The 23,832-nt window shown below is 36.5% G+C and overlaps 1 protein-coding gene across 4 annotated transcripts in view; it reads right to left on the bottom strand.

The window, feature by feature from the left end:
• Window positions 1–23,832, bottom strand: part of PTPN4 (protein tyrosine phosphatase non-receptor type 4) — a 227,378-nt gene that overhangs the window by 177,944 nt on the left and 25,602 nt on the right. For all 4 annotated transcript variants that reach the window (XM_047870281.1, XM_047870282.1, XM_047870283.1 and 1 more), the window contains exon 2: window positions 4,831–4,985. In XM_047870281.1, coding sequence (XP_047726237.1) covers window positions 4,831–4,968 — 138 coding nt within the window. In that variant the 5' untranslated portion in view covers window positions 4,969–4,985. The remainder of the gene's footprint in view (window positions 1–4,830; window positions 4,986–23,832) is intronic.

The following is a 23,832-nucleotide window of genomic DNA, read 5'->3' as shown; positions in this document are numbered from 1 at the left end:
GGTCACTCAGTCAGTGTGACTCTTGGTTTTGGCTCACGTCATGATCTCACGGTTTCCTGAGTTTGAGCCCTCTGTCACACTCTGCACCGGCAGCACAGAGCCTGCTTGAGATTCTTTCTCCCCTCTCTCTCTTCCCCTCCCTCACTCATGCTGTCTCTCTCTCTCTCAAAATAAATAAACTTTAAAAAATATATCAGTTATTCTTGAGTACATAGACATATATAACAAACAAAACAATTTAGAGAACAGCTTTAGTACTATTAGGATAATTTTATTTCCAAAAAATAAACTAAGGGAAGAGTGCCTGGCTGGTTCAGTCAGAAGAGCATACAACTTTTGATCTCAGGGTAATGAGTTCAAGCCCCATGTGCAGCATAGAGCCTACTTAACATAAAAATTTAATTAAAAAAAAAGTAAACTGGGACAAAAAGACCAAAAAAAAAAAAAAAAAAAAAAAGGCAAAAAATTCCTCAACGCATAAGCTTTGTTCCTCGTCTTTGAACACTACTATCTATGAAGCACCTTAGAACTACACACTGAATAATGTGTGCTGAATAACTTTCTCTTCCACTGATCCTGAGTGTGACTTTGTGACAGCACTAACAGAATGTGGTGAAGTAACATTATGTGACTTCCAAAGCCAGATCAGAAAAGGCAATATGGTTGCAGCCTGGCTCCCACTCTCTCTGAGGATGCTCACCTTTGGAATGCTGTGAATATGCCCGGGGCACACAGAGAGAGCATACACAAGTGTGTGTAAGCTTCAGCTAAGGTCGTAGGTAATAGTCATATGAGTGAATAAGCCTTTAAATGATTGTAGCCTCCAGCCTTGAGTTTTCCAGCTGAGGTCCAACCATGGAAGAGATATAAGCCATCCCTACCTATGTGAATCCTTGACTCACAGAACCTCTGAGGATAATAAATATGCCACTAACTTTTGGGGTAATTTCTTACACAGTCCTAATAACTGGAATAGGGTGGTTTTCCCCAACCCTTCCTTGTCACACAGGCTACTCCTAAATCGCCATACTGACATAAAAAAAAGAGCCAAAATTTGGAAAAAGTCCGCATAGGTAGGTGAAATGAATCCACGTAGTATGGATACTATGTACTTAATGGAAACATGTTTTTAGTGACTGACAATGAATTCAAGGACACAGAAAGAAAACACACTCCATAGGCTGGCTACAGTAAAGTAGTTGTGCCAAAACCATAGTGAAAATGTAACTTCAAACTGAAACAACACTAACAGACTTATCTCAACCCTGTGTCTACAAAGAGAAAGAAAAAAAGGAACTAATGAAGTTTTATCAGTTCCTTCATTACACCATTTTCTCCCAGGACGATATACAGAAAAGATTTTTAATTTTTTAAAAAAGCTCCCCAGATGATTTTTTTTTAAGTTTATTTATTTATTTTGGAAAGAGAGAAAGAGACAGCACATACGCAAGCAGGGGAGGGACAGAGAGCAAGGGAGAGAGAGAATCCCAAGCAAGCTCCGCACTGTCAGCACAGAGCCGGATGTGGAGCTAGAACTCATGAACTGTGAGATCGTGACCCGTGCCAAAACCAAGAGTCAGACGCTTAACTGACTGAGCCACCACCCAGGTGCCCCCACATAGAAAAGGTTTTGATGAGATGAATACAAGATGGAAAAAAAAGCAGACTTTGGTAAAAATGAACATTTAATCTGTGGTACAGACATCTTTCAGGGAAAGGAATGATTTCAACAGCTAAAATGCTACAAATCCTTGCTTGGCAGCCTCCAGAGACTACCTGGAGAACTGAACGGTTCTCCTTCCCAGGGAATAGAGAGGCTGGTGAAACTAGCAGCTGCCCACAGTGGGTATTTCTGAGACCTAATGGTACTTACTGGACACAGAGAATAATATCAGAAGTTTGAACTCCCCTGTTCATTTGCAGACTAGATCACATGATGCTGTACAGATTGTAAACTGCACAACTAGAAAGCCATTCACATAGATTAAAATATGCAGCATCTACACAAAAGTACTAAGTGCACTAAAAGTACACTTTGAAAGACTTGGGACCAAATACCCTGAGGAATAAATATACTACATATCCAACAGTCAATTTCTTTTTTTTTTTTTTTTAATTTTTTTTTTTCAACGTTTATTTATTTTTTTTGGGACAGAGAGAGACAGAGCATGAACGGGGGAGGGGCAGAGAGAGAGGGAGACACAGAATCGGAAACAGGCTCCAGGCTCTGAGCCATCAGCCCAGAGCCTGACGCGGGGCTCGAACTCACGGACCGCGAGATTGTGACCTGGCTGAAGTCGGACGCTTAACCGACTGCGCCACCCAGGCGCCCCACCAACAGTCAATTTCTTATACTGTTCCTCTTAAACTAAATTTGGTAATGACCTGAAGTAAAGGTAAAGTTTCCAGTACCATAATATTATCAGTCTAGTGATACACTCAACTGTATTAAAATGAACATTTAAATATATATAACATGTATTAAAAATATATAAAAAGAGTAAATATATGTCTTTCTAAAAGAGTAATTAGCACATTGATTACTATGTTGAAAAATACAACATTCCAGGGGCGCCTGAGCGGCTCAGTTGGTTAAACACCCAACTCTTGATTTCGGCTCAGGGAGATCGAGCCCCATGATGGGGTCTGCGCTGACAGCACAAAGCCTGCTGGGGATTCTCTGTCCCTCTCTCTCTGCCCCTACCTGGCTCATGCGCATGCTCTCTTTCTCTCAAAATAAATAAAATAACATTAAAAAAATACAACATTGGATTATTAACTAAAGTGCCCAACAGAAAAAATTTTGCTAAACAGAAAATAGCAAATCCTTCTGCAATATTTTGAAACAAATACAGAATTACAAGTTAAAATTAAAAGTAAATATGAACTAAGTATAATGAATATTAAGAATTACTGTTTAACCCCCCCAAAAGAATTTTAATGAGTCAATAACAGGAAAAGGGGCTTTTCTTGTACCAAGTCCCAACACATGAATTTCCATTAACTAAAAATTTTTATGAAGTAGAATTCCCTTCACTAAATATTATTATCCTTTGTTGGCAACCTATACTATGTATTAACAGAGGACAGAATACTAAAAACAAAAGAAAAAAATTAAAGCTTAACATTTCGGAAAAGCACGTTAGTTGGGTATGTTAGAAAATACTCTTAAAGGTACCACTCTGCAGCCACTTTTCCAATGTGAAATGGTTTGGAGTTTGGGTAAAAAAATAAACTAGCGACAGATTAGCGATCGTGTTGTAATACAGAAAATTTTAAGAAACTGGTAAAGAAAGAAGATTAATATTTTATTTTTTCCAGCTTTGAGATATAACTGACATGACATTGTGTAAGTTTAAGGTGTACGACAAGATGATGTGATACACATATACATCATGAAACAATTACCATGACAAAGTTAGTACATGCATCACCTCACATATTACCCTTTTCGTGTACGGTGCAAACATTTAAGGTTCACTCCCTCACCAACTTTCAAGTATATAGTACAGTACTGTTGACCACAGTCACCATGCTGTATATCAGATCCCCAGAACTTACTCCTAACTGGAAGTTTGTACCGTTTGGCCAACATCTCATTTCCCCCACATCCTAACCCATGGAAACCACCATTTTACTCTTTCTGAGTTCAGCTTTTTTTTTTTATCTCTCAGATATGAGTAAAGTCACACAGTATTTATTTTTCTCTATCTGGCTTATTTCACTTAGCATAATACCCATGTCCATCCAGGCTAATTTCAGAAGATTAGTATTTCGTATCACTGAAAGATTTCTAAGTATAGAAAAACCCAGGTAACACAGCAAAAAACAGATGGAAGGTGCTATGAAAGGCAGAAATGAGGAATGAGGAATCTAGTCCGAACACGGACTATACACCAGCCACTATTATTTCATAGTATTCGATTTTTGAAGGGGACAATGGTTCTGTGGTAATTTATGAGATTCCTAGGCTGAAGTACTTACATGTGAAGTGTACCACTTACTTTCAGAAGATTCAGAAGAACACACAGAAAAAGAAAGATAAAGCAAATGTGAAAAATGTGAACAATGGATCAGTCTAGCTAAAGAATATGTGGGTATTCATTACCCTATTCTTCCTCCTCTTCTGCAGGTTTGAAATTTTTTAAATAAAAAAGAGGAATACGCCCTTGTATATATCAAGACATGTACAAGTATGCTCACAATAACGTTACTGACAAGAGCCCAAAGTGGAAAAAATCCAAATACACCAACAGTAAAGTGGACAAGTAAATGGTGACAAATAAGTGAATAAGCAAATTGTGGCATATTCACACAACTGAGTACTACAAAGCATTGACAACGAACCAACAACTGTCAACATACTGCATGGGTGAAATTCACAAATAACGTTAAACAAATAAAAACAGAAATAGGATGAACAAATATTTGTTGAATAAATATTTCAGACAAGACTCAGATAAGATCAGGGCTGTCCTTTATCTCTGTTTAGCAAGCTTTATTCGCGGAAAGTACAAGAAAGATTACGAAGAAAATGTGTAAATCACTCACGGGAATAAATTCCTTTCAAGCACCTCAAGCTCATTTATAAAAACCAGCCACACATGGATTTGCTCCACTTATCATAATGCACTGTTGGTGTGTCAACCTTTTGAAAGACCCTGTTTAAATCAAAACTTATACTAGAAACTTACAAACCCATACTAAAAAGACTTTCTTCACTGGATAATGAATAAGGCTTTTCAAAGTATAATACAATTAAACAATTTTAGTTTTAAAATATAATCTAAATTCAGATTATGAAAAGAAAAAACTATATAAAATACTTACATTAACTTTGAAAGCTTGTACAGTGTTATCCAAAAGAAGGATGTTGCAAACCACCTCCGTATGCTGTCTGTCTCGGGCCAACTCTGATGCTCGTACATTGTAGGTTCTGCCAGCAGGCAATCGGAAACGTGAGGTCATTACTGTCCACACACGGTCTAAGTTGAAAAACAAATTCACTAAATAAAAGAATAGTTGAAGATACAAAGTAGTTTAAAACAGCAAGGCTGTTATATATTGTTCAACTAACACTTAGGTAAAAAGCAGTTATAACTTTTGAAACACCTGGATAAGAATTGTAGGCATAAATAAAGGAACTGTATATAGTTCATCATCTAAACTAAAATTCAAACTGCCTGAAGAAAAGCTTTATTTTGAACTGTTCCATTGGGAAGACAATACATGAATTGTTCAGGAAGTCATAATCCAATTCAAAATAAATAAATTTGGGAGTAGCCAAAAAAAGGGGTAGGAGCATATGCTATCTTAGGAAGCTGGAACATTTCTCACCAATGCAAGTATTAAACGACACTGTAGAATAGCAAATGGAAGGAAGATTGTGTAACTTTGAAGGGCCCTTTATTAAACTGATTCAGATTTGGGGGAAACATGGGAGTTTGCTCAATTTTTTAAAATACAATAATACCCTTCATTTTAACTATCCTCATATTCAAACTAATTCTAATAGGATTATTCTTATTATTCTCAAGAAAACAAAAACAAAATAGAAAACATAAGACTACACATCTTTGCTTCTCAATTTTTAACCTAAGAGGGAAAAACAGGGGCACCTGAGTGGCTCAGTTGGTTAAGGGGCTGACTTTGGCTCAGGTCATGATCTCGCAGTTCATGGGTTCGAGCCCTACATCAGACTCTGTGCTGACAGCTCAGAGCCTGGAGCCTGCTTCGGATTCTGTGTCCCTCTCTCTGTCCCTCCCCCACTCCTGCTCTGTCTTTCTCTCTGAAAATTAAATAAACATAAAAAAAAAATTAAGAGGAAAAAATAGCATTGCCAAGAAAGAAGAGACAACACATTGCTATTAGCAGTACTTGATGTTAAAAGGCAATGAAAGTTGTAGCTTTGAAGTTCTAAAAATTATATGAAACACAGAATTACATACCAAAAAAATTAGCGTTCATGTGGGAGAACAAAGCTAACGACATTTCAGACAGTCAAGGATTCAAAGTTTAAAATCCATAAAACTTTCCTCTTAAAGACAATTAGAGAAAAGAAATAAGATATATTAGAAACACAAGGTATAAAATTTTTAAATATGAATAAGCAATAAGTAGTAAGAAATCTGAATAATGAGTAAGCAAAAAATAATAAAAATAAACACCAATTCAAATCAGTGGTATCCAGTAACTGCAGTTGACATCACAGACTGTTCATGTCAAAATGATTAAAGCTAACAGTCAGTGTTACACAGGTATGAGAACTATATAAGGAAAACAGCTTTAGCAGTTGACAAAGAAGGGCTAAGCCAAGTAAGGTTCACCAATTACAAGACAGTGATGGGTGGTTTCCGGTTCCATACGTAAAGAGCTTGCAAGCCCCCATGCCACTTTAACAAGTAAAAAGGAGAACAGACTGGAAAATCACCAATGCTTCTGAGATTTATGAGAAAGAGAAGATCAAGGCAAACTACTGTCCCCAAGACTGAAGAGACAGGCAAAGAGGTCTCATGTAAAGAGTCACAAGCAGAAACCACCCAGGGAACCAGTAACTGTAACTGGCAAATTGCTGGGGGCTCAGTGTGGACAATTCTGAGAGTTAAAAAAAACTCCAGGGGACTTCCACAATGTGAGATTTATTTCCAAGAATCCAATTAGATTCCCACAGTAAGTACTGAGAAAAGTAGAGTTAAACTTTCTGCCAGGGGCAAACATACATACACATACATATACATACTACATACACACACACACACACACACACACACACACACACACACACAAACTATTATTAAATACACCAAAGCACTCTGTTCTTAACAACAACTGCCCTTAGGAGAAACTAGTTAACAAGAGCCTAACAAACCTGGGGCAAGGAAAATACTCAACTCCAACTAACTCTAGCCTTCTGGTGGGAGAAGGGAAATACCCAACTCCAGCCCACTTTAGATATCCTGTCCCATCTAAAAGGGGAGGGAAAAACTGAGAAACCCTGTCCAGAGACACAGGCTCTCTAAAATACTGAGACTTAACCAGAGGATTACAGAATTCTTCTCTCCTCCCCCCACCCTTCCCCATACCCTTCCCCACACCTACTAAAGGCCTATTTACAGCATTTCCTCTTACCACTACACCATGCCTGCCTATCAAGAAAAATTTACAGGGATGTCAGGCTGCCTGGCTGGCTGGCTGTCAGCAGAGCATGTGACTCTTGATCTCAGGGTTGTAAGTTTGAGCCCCATGTTGGGTGTATAGATTACTTACAAATAAAATCTTTAAGAAGAAAAAAGAAAAAGAAAAAAAAATTTACAAGGCATGATAAAAGGCAAACCACTATTTGAAAGGATGGAGCAAGCGTCAGAACCAGACATGAAAGAGATGTTGGAATTATCACAGAGAGAATTGAGAAGAACTATCTGTGATTAATATGCCAAAGGCTCTAATGGATATTGTAGACAACATGCAGAAACAGATGGGTAACGTGAGCACAGAAATGGAAATCCTAAGAAAGAACCAGTAAGTAATGTTATAGGCAAAAAACACTAACACATATATATGAAGAATGCCTAATGATAGACATGTATCAGACACAACAGAGGAAAGACTCTCTGAGCTAGAGGATATATTAATAGAATCCTCAAAAACCAAAAAAGCAAAAAGAACAAAGACTAAAAAAACAAAAACAAAAATAAAAACAGAACACCCAAATACTGTGGGACAAAAAAAATTTTTTTAAAGGTATAACAGGGGCGCCTGGGTGGCGCAGTCGGTTAAGCGTCCGACTTCAGCCAGGTCACGATCTTGCGGATCTCGCGGTCCGTGAGTTCGAGCCCCGCGTCAGGCTCTGGGCTGATGGCTCAGAGCCTGGAGCCTGTTTCCAATTCTGTGTCTCCCTCTCTCTCTGCCCCTCCCCCGTTCATGCTCTGTCTCTCTCTGTCCCAAAAATAAATAAACGTTGAAAAAAAAAAAAATTTGGGGCGCCTGGGTGGCGCAGTCGGTTAAGCGTCCGACTTTAGCCAGGTCACGATCTCGCGGTCCGTGAGTTCGAGCCCCGCGTCAGGCTCTGGGCTGATGGCTCAGAGCCTGGAGCCTGTTTCCGATTCTGTGTCTCCCTCTCTCTCTGCCCATCCCCCGTTCATGCTCTGTCTCTCTCTGTCCCAAAAATAAATAAACGTTGAAAAAAAATTAAAAAAAAAAAAAAAAAAAAATTTAATAAAAAAAAAATAAAGGTATAACATAAATACAGTGGCTATACCAGAAAAAGGAGAAAAATAGGAAAAAATATTTATAACAGTAATGACTGAGAATTTCCCCAAATTAATGTCAGAAATCAAAGTACAGATCCAAAAAGCCTTGACAACACTAAGAAGGAAAAATGCCCCTCCAAAAAAACAAAACAAAACCCTACAAAAACCAGCCTATACCTAAGCATATCATTTTAAAACTACAAATCAAAGATTAAAAACTCCTGGAAGTACCTGGGTGGCTCAGTTGGTTGAGTATCCATCCAACTTTTGGTTTCATATTGGGTCACGATCTCACAGTTTGTGACTTTGAGTCCTACATTGAGCTCCATGCTGATGGTGTGGGGGCTGCTTGGGATTCTCTCTTTCCCCCTCTCTCGCTGCCCCTCAACATGTCTCTCTCTCCCTCCCTCTCTCTCAAGACAAATAAACTTTAAAAAATTCTTAAAAATGGGGCACCTGGGTGGCTCAGTCAGTTAAGTGTCTGACTTCGGCTCAGGTCATGATGTCTCAGTCTGTGAGTTCAGGCCCCCTGTCAGGCTCTGTGCTGACAGCTCAGAGCCTGGAGCCTGCTTTGGATTCTGTGTCTCCCCATCTCTCAGCCCCTCCCATGCTCATGCTCTGTCTCCCTCTGCCTCTCAATAATAAATGTTTTTAAAAAAAATTTTTTTTTAAATTCTTAAAAAAAAAAAAACAAATCCTGAAGGAAGTCACAGGAAAAAAACACTGAGGAGCAAATATAAGAATTACATCTGACTACTTAAGCCTGCAAACAAGAAGTAGAGTGGAATGTTTAAAATGTTAAGGGGAAAAACCCACCAACCGAGAATTCTATATCCTGCAAAATTACCTTTCAAAAGAGAAAGATAAACATACAATTTCTCAGACAAAAAAAAGGGGGGGGGGGGATGGATTTGTGCCAGTGCACCAGTCTTGAAAAATACTTTTTAAAAAGTTATTTAGATGGAAGCAAAATAATATAGGTCAAAACTCAGATTTACATAAAGAAGAGTTTCAAAGAAGGAGTAAGTGAATGTAAACTAAAAACTTTTATTTTTATTACTCTTAATTAATCAGATAACAGTACAATGCCCTCCACTTGAATATGGCAAAGACAAGAAATTTGATGAGATTTTCCTTCCACAATTAGGTGAAGGGTAAGAAAGATATTGCAGATGTGATTTAAGTCCCAAATCAAAAGAAAAGAATGCCTTTGGTGGGCCACACTCAGGTGCAAAATTCTTTTACTTCCTGAAGTAAAAGAAATTCTCCTGCTGGCTTTAAATACATGGTCTGCCAGGGTGCCTTGGTGGCTCAGTTGGTGAAGCATTCGACTCTTGATTTCGGCTCAAGTCATGATTTCATGGTCCGTGAGTTCAAGCCCTGCACTGGGCTCTGCACTGGCGGCACGGAGCCTGCTTGAAATTCTCTCTCTCTGCTCCTCCCCGGCTCATGTTCTCTCTCAAAAAATAAAACAAAATAAACATTTAAAGATATGGTTTGCCGTACTGTAAGAGGACCTGTGTCAGGAGCCTCTAGATGCTGATAGCCAGCAAATAAAGACCTGAGCCCTACATTTGATTGTATTAATCAACAATCACATGACCTTGGAAAAGAACCCAGGATCCCCAAGTCTAGTCAACATCTAGAGAGCAACTTTCCAAGAGCCAACCAACCTACACCCATACACCCAACCCACAGAAACTGGAAGAAAATAAATGTGTATCATTTTAAACTACATTTGGGGTACTTCATTACACATTAATAGAAAATATGAAGCAACACACACAACGATCTCTTTGTGTATGTTAAACTCTTGCCTATAACAGATACATATTTTCCCTTCTCCCCAGCCCTGCCTTCCCTTCAACTGGGGTGAGTGGTCCAGCTGAAGAAAGTGGGCAAAGACCTAAGGAAATTCATAAGGAACAGAGAATCGGCAAATTAGGTTTAACAGCAGGGGGAGCTACCAAAAAAAAAAGAGCACTGGCCGATGTTATAAAGATATTCCAATGTCAAAGAATGGTACAGGAATGACAGGATCAAAAGATATCAGTGTATTCTGCCAACACCAGTCTTCCCCATTTATTGGCACACTTACTTTTGACATTTGCACCTGAACCCAGGTTAACAGTTTCCCTGAAATTTCTTTTTTTGATTGTTTCAATGAAATTTCTATGTAACTCACCCAGATACTTCCATATTTGAGATTCTTCCATAGTCTTGAAAATTATCTACATTTACGATACATACCACTTGACAAGTGACACAATTATGGCAGTGACAACCTAACTGCCCACAGGTGATAAGAAATAAGATAACAATAAGCCAAATAAGCTAATTCTGACAAATAAGTCGTCAGAATTTCATTACATTTTGAAAACACACTCCCAAAAGTTATGAGCATCTTAATATATGACATCCAGCTGACAGATGAGTGCTTTTCTCAGAAGAGACACATTTTCCTAGTACCTCAAACTTTTTCTATTCACTTATGAAAGTAAGATGTTCTTTTGGAGATGCTAAGAGAACATAATTGTTTAAAGTCTCAGTTGAGCAAAATATCAAATGCTTCTAGGGGGCTCTTCTGATCATCCTCTATGCTACATATAAATTTTCAAGAAGTCACTGAAGGAGACTATATGAACAAAGAAATCTACCCATTTTAAGAACTCTTTAATTACATATGTCCTTGATTACTACTCACCATAGTCTAGTTTATGTTATCTCATACAATTTTCTAACTGATGTTTAGGGAGTGCTAATATCCTGCTTTTTTAAAAATTTTTAATATTTATTTATTTTTGAGAGAGAGAGAGACAGAGTGTGAGCAGGGGAGCAGCAGAGACAGAGAGAGTCACAGAGTACGAAGCAGGCTCCAGGCTCCAAGCTGTCAGCACAGAGTACCACAAGGGGCTTGAACTCACAAACCATGAGATCATGACCTGAGCTGAAGTCAAACGCTTAACCAAATGAGCTACCCAGATGCCCCAACTAATACTATGCTTTAAATATATAGTTTTATCGGGTTCAGCTTATGATCTCATGGCTCATGAGTTCAGGCCCCACATCAGGCTCTGTGCTGACAGCTCGGAGCCTGGAGCCTGCTTCAGATTCTGTGTGTCTCTCTCTGTCTGCCCCTCCCCATTCATACTCTTTCTCTCTCTCTCAAAAATAAATGAAATTAAGAAATTAAAAAAACTATATATATATATATATATATATATAGTTTTATTATGACTATTATTTACAAAGTGAAGTGCAAACAGCAGATTATTTTGAAAACCAATTATTAACATTAAGCAAATATTGTATTTGGTATTACTTCCATTTTTGGCAAAAACAAAGAAAACACTGAGTAGCATTTCCACAGATATGTAATTATTTAGAAAACTAAGTCACATGTTTTTAGAGACTACCCAAATCTACTCTTAGACAACATATTTAGAGATAAATGTATCCTGAAAGTAACCCATCTATTGGCTCCATGTTTAAACAGGTTTAGTAGATTATAAATAAGGTTAAAGCCACTGTTCTTTACAGACCAAAGAAACCTAAACTTGGCTACCCTAAATAGATAATATTCAAACAAAAAGAACTAACAATAGGACAGCAGGACATTATAATTAACATATGTAAATGTTCTCAAATTAGAACAAAATGTACCTACCCTCTATCCTCAAAATCTCATGTTCCTTAGATTTATGCTTATAAATAAAAATATTTTCCAGACAGTGGTTGTACTTACATATTTTTTAAATTACACGATAAAACTTTAAACACAAGCTCAAGTAGCTATTATTACCAAAACATTCCTCTCAACCTCAAGTCACTAACAGTAATGGGCAAAAAGTATTTAAGACAATGCAAATTAACTTTAAAAGAATAAATTTGCACTGCTAAGCCCAACTACAGAAATGCACAATCTATTCTAAACATTCAACGCTCTTAAATGTGGATTGTCACAAGATGTTGGCCACCTATAATTTGCAATAAAACCTTACTAGTTTACACCCTCCTGAGAATTTTAAATAATTTTATTTGATTACGTGGTTTGATGTTATCCTCTAACCTTTGAGAAAAAAATTCATTAATAGTAATCTTCAAATTTTAAAAAATATTTCTTGAAGAGAACAGACATTTCTCCAAAGAAAACATACAGATGGCCAACAGACACATGAAAAGATGCTCACCATCACTCACCATAAGAGAAATGCAAATCAAAACTCATTGCGATGTCACCACACATCTGTCAGAATGGCTAAAATCAACAACACAAGAGACAACAGGTATTGGAAAGAATGTGGAGAAAAAGGAACACTTGTGCACTGTTGGTGGGAAAGCAAACTGGTGTAGCCACTATGGAAAACAGTATGGAGGTTCCTCAAAAAGTTAAAAATACCCTACATGCCAGCAATCACATCACTGGGTATTTACCCAAAAAATACAAAAACACTAATTCAAAGGGATATATGCACCCCTATGTTTATAGCAGCATTATTTACAATAGCCAAATTATGGAAGCAGTCCAGGTGTCCATCAGTTGCTGAATGGATAAAAAGGAGGTAATATTTATACAATGGAATATTATTCAGCCATAAAAAAGAATGAAATCTTGCCATGTGCAACAACATGAATGGAACCAGAGTACAATGCTAAGTCAGACAAAATAAGTCAGTCAGGAAAAGACAAATACCATATGATTTCACTCATATAAGGAACTTAAGAAACAAAACAAAACAAACAAGCAAAGGGAAAAAAAGAGAAAGACAAACCAAGAAACAGACTCTTAAATTTTAGAGAACAAAACGATGGTTACCAGCAGGGAGGTGGATGGGGCATGAGGGAAATAGGTGATGGGGATTAAGGAGTGCACTTATTGCAACGAGCTCTGGGTGATGTATGGAATTGCTGAATCACTATATTGTACACCTGAACTAATATAACACTGTATGTTAACTAATTGGAATTAAAATTAATAAAACTATTATTTCTTGAAGGGGAAAAAAACCCTAAAAGGAGAGACTCTTGAGTTTTAAACTCATATTCATGAAAAATATCCTTTCCATTAAAAAAAATTAGAATAATTTCTTTTTTTAAAAACAAACAGTAATTTTAAGTAATCTCTCTGCCCGGGGGCACCTGGGTGGCTCAGCTGGTTAAGCATCTGACTCTTTGAATGAGGCTCAGGTCATGATCCTAGGGTAGTGGGATCGAGCCCCATGTCAGGATCCCCGCTGATTCCCTGTCCCTCAGCCCCTTCTTCCCCTCACTTGCACATACAGGCATTCTTTCTCTAAAATAAACAAAAACAAAAACTTTAATCTCTCTGCCCAATGTGGGGCTTGAACTCACAACCCCAAGACCAAAAGTCACATGCTCTACCAACTGAGCCAGCCATGTACCCCAGGAATAATTTCTAAGTAGACTAAATATTCAGCGAATATTTGCTAAACTGTGCCAGGCACTGATCTAGGCCCTCAGCATACATCAATTGGGGGGGGGGGGGGGGGGGGCCAAGTTCCTATTCTTATGGAACTTATGTTCTAGCATAAAATATTTTATTTTCCTCTAGCCCTCTTGCAAGCATCCTTCAAAAGAAGCTGTAAGTGCCAAGTAGGCAGAGACTGGTTCTAACATAATTACCATTATACTTCCTTTTATAACTTTCAATCCCAAACCTTAAGATGCTAAGCACAGAGTAAGTATTCCTTAAGTAACCAAATGAAAAGTATAATAAATTAAGTATATTTTCCAGACTATTCTGTCTTGTACATTTTAGAATCTTAGCTGTGAAATACAGTCTTATTAGCACTGTTCCCACTACTCAGTATCTTTAGTGCTAAGTTACTTTCTTGGGAAACACTACTTAAAGACTTCAGACCTAAAGCAAAAATGAACTGTCTAATCCACTCTTGAGACTTCTCCATAAAATGAAATCTTCACTTCAGTTACGAAGATTTAGTTACCAATATACTAAGTATATTCACACTTTTTGCCACATTTACTTTCCTCTCATAAAGGAATAATTCTGTTTGATTTCTGGGAAATTTTATTACTTGAAAATTCTAACTGTGAAAAAAATTATGCCAAATCTTCAGGATGCTTTAGAAAAAAAAGGTCAATTAAAATTCTCCATCACATCTTTCTTTCTTCATCTGAAAAGTGTTTTCAGTAAAACTGATACACATGTATACATAACTGCTTTCAGTGGAAACGAGCCCATCTCTTTTTAAAAGAATATGAATTCTGGGGTGCCTGGGTGGCTCAGTCAGTTAAGCATCCAACTTTGGCTCAGGTCAGGATCTCACCACTCGTGAGTTCGAGCCCCGTGACAGGGTCTGTGCTGACAGTTTAGAGCCTGGAGCCTGCTTTGGATTCTGTGTCTCCCTCTCTCTCTGCCCCTCCCCTGATCAAACTCTGTCTCTCTCTCTCTCAAAAATAAATAAACAGAGGCGCATGGGTGGCTCAGTTGGTTAAGCGTCCAACTTTGGCTCAGGTCATGATCTCACGGTTCGTGAGTTTGAGCCCCGCGTTGGGCTCTGTGCTGACAGTTCGGAGCCTGGAGCCTGTTTCAGATTCTGTGTCTCCCTCTCTCTCTGGCCCTTCCTCTCTCTCTCTCTCAAAAGTAAATAAACATTCAAAAAAATTTTTAAATAAATAAATAAATAAATAAATAAAAATAAATTTAAAAAATAAAAAATAAACATTAAAAAATAATAAAAAATAAAAATAAAAAATAAAAGAATATGAATTGTGATCTATAAAAATGTTCAGTCATTTTATACTCAATGTACTAATAAAATTTTAAATATTCTTAAAAGACCTAAAATTATGATAAATCTTTTTGTCTACAGACATTAAAAATTTATGCATATTAAGTCAAAAGAGCTGAGCATAAATGATGATATTCAAACTACATAAATTACGGGCAAATATAATAAGAGACAGAAAAAGCATTCAGGCATATTCATATAGTGGTGAATTAAAATTCTGAGATAAAATTCTTTCATATTTAGAATTCTAATGTTAATACAATGTTTTCTGTTCAGTAAAAAGCACATTCTTTTTGAATTTCTTTTAACTTCAAAGGACAAAATGATAGTTTATTTTCAATCATCACAAATACAGATTAAAAGGTTTAGGCTGTCACAAAAAGAAACAAATGACATGACTTGGCAGTAGCAAGAAAGTACAAGAAAGATGAAACGGGTGGTAGAGAATAAAACAGGGGACACGCAAATCTTGACATGACAGAGGACATCTGTGGAAAACATTCTTAACATCATACTTCACACTGAAAAATGGAATGGCTTCCAGCTAATAGTAGGAACAAAACGAGGAAATCCAATCAGCTCTCATCACTGTTATTCAGAACTGCAGTGGAGGGGTGAGGAGTAGCAATTAAGCAAGAAAAAGAAATACAAGTCATTGAGGTTACGAAGGAAGAAGAAAAACCATCAATATTTGCAGATGGCATAATTAGCTACATAGAGAATCTGAAGATTTACAAAAAAAAAAAAAGCTGCTGCTAGAATAACTTGAGTTTAGCAAAGCAAAATATCATGCCAAAGGTAAAAATTAATTGTATTTCTAATAAACTAGCAACCAAAAAATAATATTTTAAAAATAATATAATTTACATTAGCATTAAAACTGAAAACTTCAAAACCAAGGAAGAAATATTTATTACTAAGGAAGAAATAAAATCTATGAGGGGATATGTTGTGTTCACAGGTTAGACGATCTATAGATTCAAGGCAATCTCACTAAAAATCACAGCAGGCTTCTTACAGAAATTGACAAACCATTCTAAAATTTATATGAAAATGAAAGAGACTTAAATAGGTCATAAAAAGATTTGAATTGAAAATAGTTGAAAACAACTTCAAAAAAGAAAGAAAATGGGAGACTAAATCTACTCATTTTAAAACTCATTCATTATAAGCTACAGAAACGAAGGCACTATTGTATTGACATCAAGATAAATAAAGGAATGAAACAAAATAAGAGTCCAAAATGAGATCTACACATATATGGACAACTAAATTTTGACCAAGATATACAGACACACCTCATTTTACTGTACTTCACAGATACTGAATTTTGACAAATTGAAGGTTTGTGGCAATCCGGCATCAAACAAGTTTATGGCATCACTCTTCCGACAGCATTTGTTTACTTCAAGTCTCTGTGTCACATTTCAGTTAATTCTCTCAATATTCACACTTATTGTCATTATTATTATTATAATTGTTATGATGATCTGTGACCAGTAATTACAACTCATGTATAGCATTTTTTAGCAATGAAGTATTAAAAAAATTTTTTTTAACATTTATTTATTTTTGAGAGACAGAGACAGGGAGGGGCAGAGCGAGAGGGAGATGGAGAATCTGAGCAGGCTCCAGGCTAAGAGCTGTTAGCACAGAGCCTGACATGGGACTCAAACCCACAAACCACGACATCATGACCTGAGCCAAAGCCAGACGCTTAACTGACTGAGCCACCCAGGCGCCCCAACAATGAAGTATTTTTTAATTAAGATACGTACTTTTTGGGATCCTGGGTGGCTCAGTACATTAAGTTGTCTGGCTCTTGATTTTGGCTCAGGTCAGGATCTCACTCACAGTTCACGGTTCAAGCCCTGCATCAGGCTTCGTGCAGAGCCTGCTTGGGATTCTCTCTCTCTCTCTCTCTCTCTCCCTCCCTCCCTCCCTCCCTCCCTCCCTCAAAAATAAGTATTTTTTTTTAAATCAAGTGAAAAGAAAAGTATATATATTTTAACAGTATTTTTAGAATTTTTAAATTTATTTATTTAATGTTTATTTTTGAGAGAGAGACAGACAGAGCATGAGCAGGAGAGGGGCAGAGAGGGAGACACAGAATCCAAAGCAGGCTCCAAGCTCTGAGCTGTCAGCACAGAGCCCAATGCGGGGATTACCCACACATAAAAAGATGCTCAACATCATCAGACATTGCAAATTAAAACCATAACACAAGATCACTACTACCCATCAGGATAGAACAACACTAAATGCTGGCAAAGAGCAGGAAAAAATGGATCTCTCATTCATTGCTGGTGGGAATACAAAGTGTCACAACGACACTAGAAAACAGCCTGGCACTTTCTTACAAATTTGAACTTACTCCCAACTCTATAAGCCATCCATTCCATTTCCAGGTAATAAATGCATATGTCCATATGAAGACTTGTATTTGTTTAGGTAAACACTGGAAACAAAACAAATGTCTATTAACAGGTAAATGAATTTATTCACATGTGGTACATACCTATTCACCTGTGGTTTGTTAATAAAATTGAATGCTAGTACATAATAAAAACAGAACTATTGATATACACAACAAGATGTACAAATCTCAAGATAATTATGCTCAAAGAAGCTAGATCAAAAAAAAGAGTACAGGGAGGGGCATCTGGATGGTTTAGTCAGTTAAGGGTCCGACTCTTGATTTCAACTCAGGCCATGATCTCTTCAGTTTGTGAGTTCTAGCCCCACTTCGGGCTCTGTGCTGATGGTGCAGAGCCTGCTTGAGATTCTCTCTCTCCCCCTCTCTCTCTGCCCCATGCACGCTCTCTCTCACAATAAATAAACTTAAAAAAAAGAAAATAGAGTACATGCTATATGATTCCATTTATATAAAATTCTAAAAAATACCAAGTAACATTTGGTGACAGCAGAGCAGCAGTTCCCTCAGGTGCAGCAGTGTGGAGGAAGGGATCACACTGGGGCACAAGGAAACTTTTGGGAGTAAAGCGCATGTTCATTATATTGATTGTGGTGATGAGAAGTTTTATGGATGTATAAATATGTCAAAACTGATCAAATACTATACTTCAAATATATATACAGTTAATTATATGCTATTTTATTTCAATAAAACTGTTAAAAGGGGTGCCTGGGTGGCGCAGTAGGTTAGTCTGACTTTTGATTTCAGCTCAGGTCATGATCTCACAGTTTGTGAGATGGAACCCTGTGCTGCTCTCAGCCCAGAGCCAGCTTGGGATTCTTCTCTTCCTCTCCTTCTCTCTCTCTCTCTCACCCTACCCCACTTGCTCTCTCTCTCTCAAATAAATAACTTTTTTAAAAAAACTGTTAAAAAGCATACAGTCAAACCATTTAAGAGGGACAATATGTAGAGAATTCTGACATTATGATTCATAATCTCCTGATTATATAAGAAAATTCAATTTAATTTAACATAATGCACATTTTGGCCACTTCATCCTGTTAATATGGCTGATTTCTTCTACTAGTGGCAAATGCTGACAATGTAAATTTAAATTTTTAATACTCAGTTTGAACCTTACATGTCACAAGAATTCAGATGTAGAGACTGTTCTATATGCTATTACAATAAGGCCTATTATTAAGAATATAGATGATCACCAGATGTATGTTTATTCTATTTAACCTACTTCTGCCTCATTTGCTTCATCTATAAAATGGTCAAAGTAATAGCACTCACCTCAAAGGGTTATTTTAGGGACCATGATATAACCAGGTGATGCATTCTAAGCTGAAAAACAACCTGACTAATCTTCAAGTGGTCAATTTACTCTCAAAGAATAATCTATACAATGATATTAAATGGTTCTAAACACAAGATAGTCCAAATATAAAGGAAACAACTTTTTGTTTTCAATTCAAGAGAAATTTTTTCTCTTTCAAGAGAAAAAAGAATTTGTGAACTTGAAAATAAGTCAATTGAAAATAGCCAATTTGAGGACCAGAAAGAATAAAGAATGGAAAAAAAAAAAAAAGTCTGAGACCTGAGAGACAACATAATCAACTACACTAACATATTTATAATGGAAGTCTCAGAAGAGTCAACTAAAACGGAGGCAGAGAAAATATCTGAAGAAAATGGCAAATGGCAGATTAAGTCCCCAAATTTGATGTTTAAAAATTTAAGCCACCCATCAGAAAAATCCATTGACTTCCAAAAAAGATAAACTCAACCAGATCCTAGACATATCCTACTTAAACTATTAAAGCACAAAGAAAAAGAAAATCTTGAAAGTAGCAAGAGAAAAGTGACTCATTGCCTACAAGTGATCCTCAATAATATTTACAGACTAATATCTAATAGGAACCATGTAGGTCAAAGGGCAATAAATGACACAAAGTGCTAACAGAGAAAGACTATCTACAAGAATTCAATATCCAGCAAAACAATACTTCATAAATGAAGAATTTAAGAGAGGTCCAAAAAACAAAACAAAACAAAACAAAACCTAAAGGAATCTGTCACTAGCAGATCTGCCCTAGAGGAAAAAAAAAAAAAAAACACTAAAAGATGAAATGAAAGGACATTTAGAGAGCAACTAAAATCCACAGGAAGAGGGGCACTTTGGTGGCTAAGTCAGTTAAATGTCTGACTTCAGCTAAGGTCATGATCTCATGGTTCACAAGTTCGAGCCCTGTGTTGGGCTCTGTGCTGACAGCTCAGAGCCTGGAGCCTGCTTCGGATTCTGTGTCTCCCTCTCTCTCTGCCCCTCCCCTGCTCACACTCTGTCTCTGTCTCTGTCTCAAAAATAAACGTTAAAAAAAAAAAAAAAAGTAAAAAATAAAATAAAATCCAAGGAAAAAATGAAAACCACCAGTAAGGGTAACTATGTGGCTAAATATAAACAACCCTATGAACGTATTTTTTATTTGTAACTTTTTTCCTCCTGATTTAAAACACAAATGCATAAAGCAACACTTAGAAACTGTTGATGGGATTATACTTTATAAAAATGTAATCTATATGGCAATACTACAAAAAGGAAAGGGAAGGTGAACTATATAGGAGCAAAATTCCTATATCTGAGATTAATCTGCTATTATCCCCAACTAAACAGTTAGAAGTAAATCCCCAGGGAAACCATTAAGAAATAAACTGAAAATAATACAGAAAATAAATGACATAATTAAAATGACAGGTTGGAAAATATCAACTTAAAAGAAAGCTATAATACAGATTACAGTGGAAAAAGGACAAAGACTAACAAAACTAGTAAAACAGCACTACCTTATCAATAACAACATTAAATGTAAATGATATAAACACTCAAATCAAAAGGCAAAGATTCACACAATAGATCTTTTTTTTTTTTTTTTTTTTTTTTACAATAGATCTTTTTTAAAGCCCTGCTCCAATTATATAATCTCTACAAAAGACACAATTTAGATTCGAGTCCTGGATGGAAACTGAAGATTCAATTTACATTCAAATGTAAAACAATGTAAAAAAAAATATACCAGAAAAACAGTAACCACAACAGAGATAGCGTAACTGTATTAATACCAGGCTGAAACTAATAAATTTAGCAAAGTGGTAGGATACAAATCCAACCTGTAAAAATCAGTTGGGTTTCTACACCTTCATAATCAATGATCCAAAAAAGGAAATTAAGAAAACAACTTTCATACAATAACATCAAAAATAATAAAATATTTAGAAGTAAATTAGACTAAGGAGGCAAAAGACCTGTATACCGAAAATGACAAAACACTGAGGCAAGGAAATTGAAGAAGATAAAGATGGAAATCCTCTGTTCATGGATTGGAAGAAAATATTAAGATGTCAAAACTACCCAAAGCCATCTACCACATTTAATGTAAAACTATCAAAACCCCACTGGCATTTTTTGTAGAAATAGAAAAATCCATCCTAAAACTCATATGGAGTCTCCAAGGATTGTGAATAGCCAAAACAAATCTTGAAAAGAACAAAGTTGGAGGTGTCAAATTCTCAATTCAAAACTTATTACAAAGCTACACTAATCAAAACAATGTAGTACTGGCATAAAGGCCAATGGAATAGAATGGAGAGCCCAAAAATAAACCCTTACTATACATGTTCAAATGATTTTCTATAAGGGTGCCAAGGCCATTCAATGAGGAAAGTACAGTCTTTTCAATAAATGGTAATGGGAAAAATGGAAACCCACATGCAAAGGTATGAAACTGGGCCAATCAACACATGAAAAGTTGCTCAATATCACTGATCAGGGAATTAATTGCACATTAAATTCATAATGAGATCCTACATCACACCCATTAGGTTGGCTACTGTCAAAAACAAAGAAACAAACAAACACAGAAAATAACAAGGATAGGGAGATACTGGAAGCCTTGAAAAGAAGAACAAGTTAGAAGTGTCACACTTTCTCATTTCAAAACTTTTTACAAAGCTACAGTAATCAAAACAATGTAGTATTGGTGGAGAGTAAAATGGTGTGCTGCTATGAAAAGCAGCATGTGGTTCCTCAAAAAATTAAAAATAAAATTATCACATGATCCAACAATTCCACTTCTAGGTATATAACCAAAAGAATTGAAAAGCTTGGCCCTGAAGGGGTATTAATACACCCAAGTTCACAGCAGCTTTATTCACATTAGCCAAAAGGTTGGAGGAAGCAAGCCAAGTGTCCATCAGTGGATGAATGGGAAAACAAATGTGGTACAACCATAAAATGGAATATTATTCAGCCTTAACAAGGAAGGAAACTATGACACATGCTACATACCATGTGGATGAACCTTGAAGACCATGCTAAGTGAAATAAGCCAGTCACAAAATGGCAAATACTGGTTGATTCCACCTAATAAGGTATCTATAGTAGTCAATTTCATAGAAAGCAGAATGGTGGTTGCCAAGGGAAAGTAGGAGGGAATGAGAAGTTGTTTAATGTATACGGCATTTCAGTTTTGAAAGATGAAAAGCATTCTGGGGATGGATGACAGTGATGGTTCCACAACAATATGAATATACTTAATACCACTAACTACATACTTAAAAATAATTAAAATGCTAAATTTCATTATGCATACTTTACACAATTAAAAATAATTTTTTACGGTGCCTGGGTGGCTCAGTCAGTTAAGTGGTCAACTTCAGTTCAGGTCATGATCTCACAGTTCATGAGTTCGAGTCCCACATCAGGCGCTCTGCTGTCAGCACAGAGCTGGCTTCAGGTCCTCTGTCCCCCTCTCTCTCTGCTCCTTCCCCACTCACATGTGCCCTCTATGTCTTACAAAAATAAACATTAAAAGATTTTTTTTAAACATATAAAAATAACTTTTTAAAAACTTAGTTATATGAAGAGGTGATCTAAGTTTCTGTAATCAACAAATGTTACTTTACAGGTGTGACAGGCCATTAATTAGTGAAAGTAATGTATTTTTGAATTTTGTGAAATTTGTGTTGTCACTTTTCATCATCTGTGATCTCTTTGCTTATTCTAAATATGCTCTATTGGAGTTCTTACACGACCATTAAAAAAAAAAGAAGAAGAAGAACATGTATTTTTAAGAGCCCTGGCAAACTTTATAAAGAATGACCCAACAAGTTAATTTGGGGGGGGGGGGGGGGGGGAGAAGGATATCCTAAGTTTTCTTATGAGTTCGTGTAAATAAAAGTACAGGAGAGCCTGAGTGGCTCAGCCGGTTGAGTTTCTAACTGTTGGTTTCAGCTCAGGTCATGATCTTGCAGTTTCATGAGCTCAAGTCCCATGTCAAGCTCTGCACTGGCAGCCTGAAGCCTGCTTAGGATTCTTTCTCTCCCTCTGTCTCTCTGCCCCTCCCCCACTCACTCTGTCTCTCTCAAAATAAATAAACAAACTTTAAAAAATTGAAAAGAAAAAAAGTATTTTTTTTGTTACTACAAAAGGGTGAAAATTAAAACAAGCCAAACTAAACTTATATTCTGCTTAATGTATCAGATTCATTTCAAATATAAATTTATGTAGAATAAAGAAATACAAAAAATTCAACAGTTAAACTAATATTGTACTAGAGGCAGTACAACATTAAGATTTTAAACCTCATTATCTAAAATTTCTAATTTTAGTTTTCAACACCAGTAATTTTTTTCTACTTATCATCATGTACACTGGGTTTTAAAACGAGAGGTGGAGAACACATACACCATCTTAGGAGCTCATACCCAATGCTCTCAAGCTATTTTTATAGGGTACATAAGGAGATACTAACTTTATTTCTACAGATGAAGACAGGCTGATCGAGATTATGCAACCTCAATGTGACACTGCTAGAAAGTACAAGACCTAGTGTGCCAGACACCAGAGACTACATTTTATTATTCCTCAAAGATTCATTTGTTCACTTAATCAAATATTTATTAAGCATCCACTGTGTTCCAGGCACTATGCTAAAAACTGAGGAGCAGAGCTCAAATATTAGCTTAAGTAGTAATTACCTGAAAATAACTTGTAATTTTTAAGTGCTACATAAATGTCAGATGATATTACTTCTAGTATTAGTAGTAGTAGTAATACACAGATCTTGAGTAAGAACAATACTACTAGTCAAGCATTCAAGTCTACCAAGTATAGATGTTCTTTTTAAGACTGAAGATCCTCAAAGGCAGAAGTCCTACTTACCTTTGTACTTCTCTTAGCACCTAGGACTGAACTTTGTACTCAGTAGTATTCAAACAGTATGTGTTAATTATACAGAAGCATCATGGGGTGCCTGGGTGGCTCAGTTTGTTAAATGTCCGACTTCGGCTCAGGTCATGATCTCACAATTTGTGGATTCGAGTCCCACATCGG

The sequence above is a fragment of the Prionailurus viverrinus genome, chromosome C1 (genome assembly GCF_022837055.1).
Source record: "Prionailurus viverrinus isolate Anna chromosome C1, UM_Priviv_1.0, whole genome shotgun sequence".
NCBI classification, from domain to species: Eukaryota; Metazoa; Chordata; class Mammalia; order Carnivora; family Felidae; genus Prionailurus; species Prionailurus viverrinus.
The sequence above is the reverse complement of the archived record's forward strand: the minus strand, read 5'-3'. Positions and strand labels throughout refer to the sequence as shown.